The 1,133-nt window shown below is 44.7% G+C and overlaps 1 protein-coding gene across 1 annotated transcript in view; it reads left to right on the plus strand.

Annotated features, from left to right (window-relative positions):
* The first annotated feature begins 809 nt into the window (after positions 1-809).
* LOC119585923 overlaps positions 810-1,133 on the plus strand; it is a 6,065-nt gene continuing 5,741 nt past the window's right edge. Inside the window, exon 1 of the mRNA XM_037934644.1 lies at positions 810-1,121. Coding sequence (XP_037790572.1) covers positions 810-1,121 — 312 coding nt within the window. The remainder of the gene's footprint in view (positions 1,122-1,133) is intronic.

Consider the following 1,133-nt stretch of genomic DNA (forward strand, 5'->3'; position numbering starts at 1 on the left):
GGCTAAGATTACGAGTGCAAAGTGACGAGAGTGAGACTTATGAAGTAAAAGCTGATGTTTTTAAACCAGCACTTCCGAAACTGCCTGTGTTCAATGAGGCTAATGACAGTATAGACGCGTATATACTCCGGTTCGAAAGACTAGCAACAAGCGCCGGATGGGACCGAGACGTTTGGGCGGTCAGCTTAGCCTCCTTGTTGCAAGGGAAAGCGCTCGAGACGTACCAGCATCTCTCGCCAGTGGAAGCGCGCGACTTCGAGCGAGTGAAAGAAGCGCTGCTCAGATGTTTCCAATGCACGGCCGAGGGCTATAGGCTAAGATTCCGTAATTCGAAATTCCACAAAAATGAAACCGCTTCGCAATTTGCCAACAGACTAAAGAACAATTTAACAAGATGGGTCGAACTTGCAGGTTGTGAACAAACCTATGTTGATGTATTTGATCTTATGCTCACCGAACAATTCTTGAATGCGTGCGATAAAAGCATGGTGCTATTCTTAAAGGAGCATGATTTTAAAACATTTAATGAGATGATAAAATTTGCAGAATTGTATATGGAAGCGCATGTAAATTATGGTAGGAAAGATAGAGAGGGTCATGAGAGGAACGCGACAGGTCATGGGAGTGAGAGTGCAAATAGCAGCTCTACGTCAGGAGTGAATAGGGGCGAGGAAAGGATGAAAGGCTGAGCGCGTGCTTGTTTCGTGTGTGGACGAGGTAATCACCTTGCCAAGGATTGCTATAACAGGTTCGGAGGATCAAAGTACAAAGATTGTAAGATAATCAAATCGAATGTTGAAAAAGCGGCAATGGCTAATCATGGTGATAAGTTGATGATTGCAAGAGGTAAAGTGGAAGGTGTGAGAGTTGACGTGTTTCGTGATCCTGGATGTACGACAGTGCTAGTGAAAGATAGTTTGGTGCCTAGAAGCAAGTTCACGGGTAGAATGGTTGACATAAGGATGGCCAATAATATGGTGTTTAAGTATCCAGAGGCTTTTATCTATGTCGATACTCCGTTCTTTACTGGTAATTCATTAGCTGCTTGTCTGCCAGATCCTATATATGAGTTGGTGATCGGGGCGATTGAGGGATCGACTGATGGAGGAATGAATGTGCAGGTGAGTGCGGTG

This window comes from Penaeus monodon, chromosome 20 (assembly GCF_015228065.2).
Source record: "Penaeus monodon isolate SGIC_2016 chromosome 20, NSTDA_Pmon_1, whole genome shotgun sequence".
In the NCBI taxonomy this organism is placed as follows: Eukaryota; Metazoa; Arthropoda; class Malacostraca; order Decapoda; family Penaeidae; genus Penaeus; species Penaeus monodon.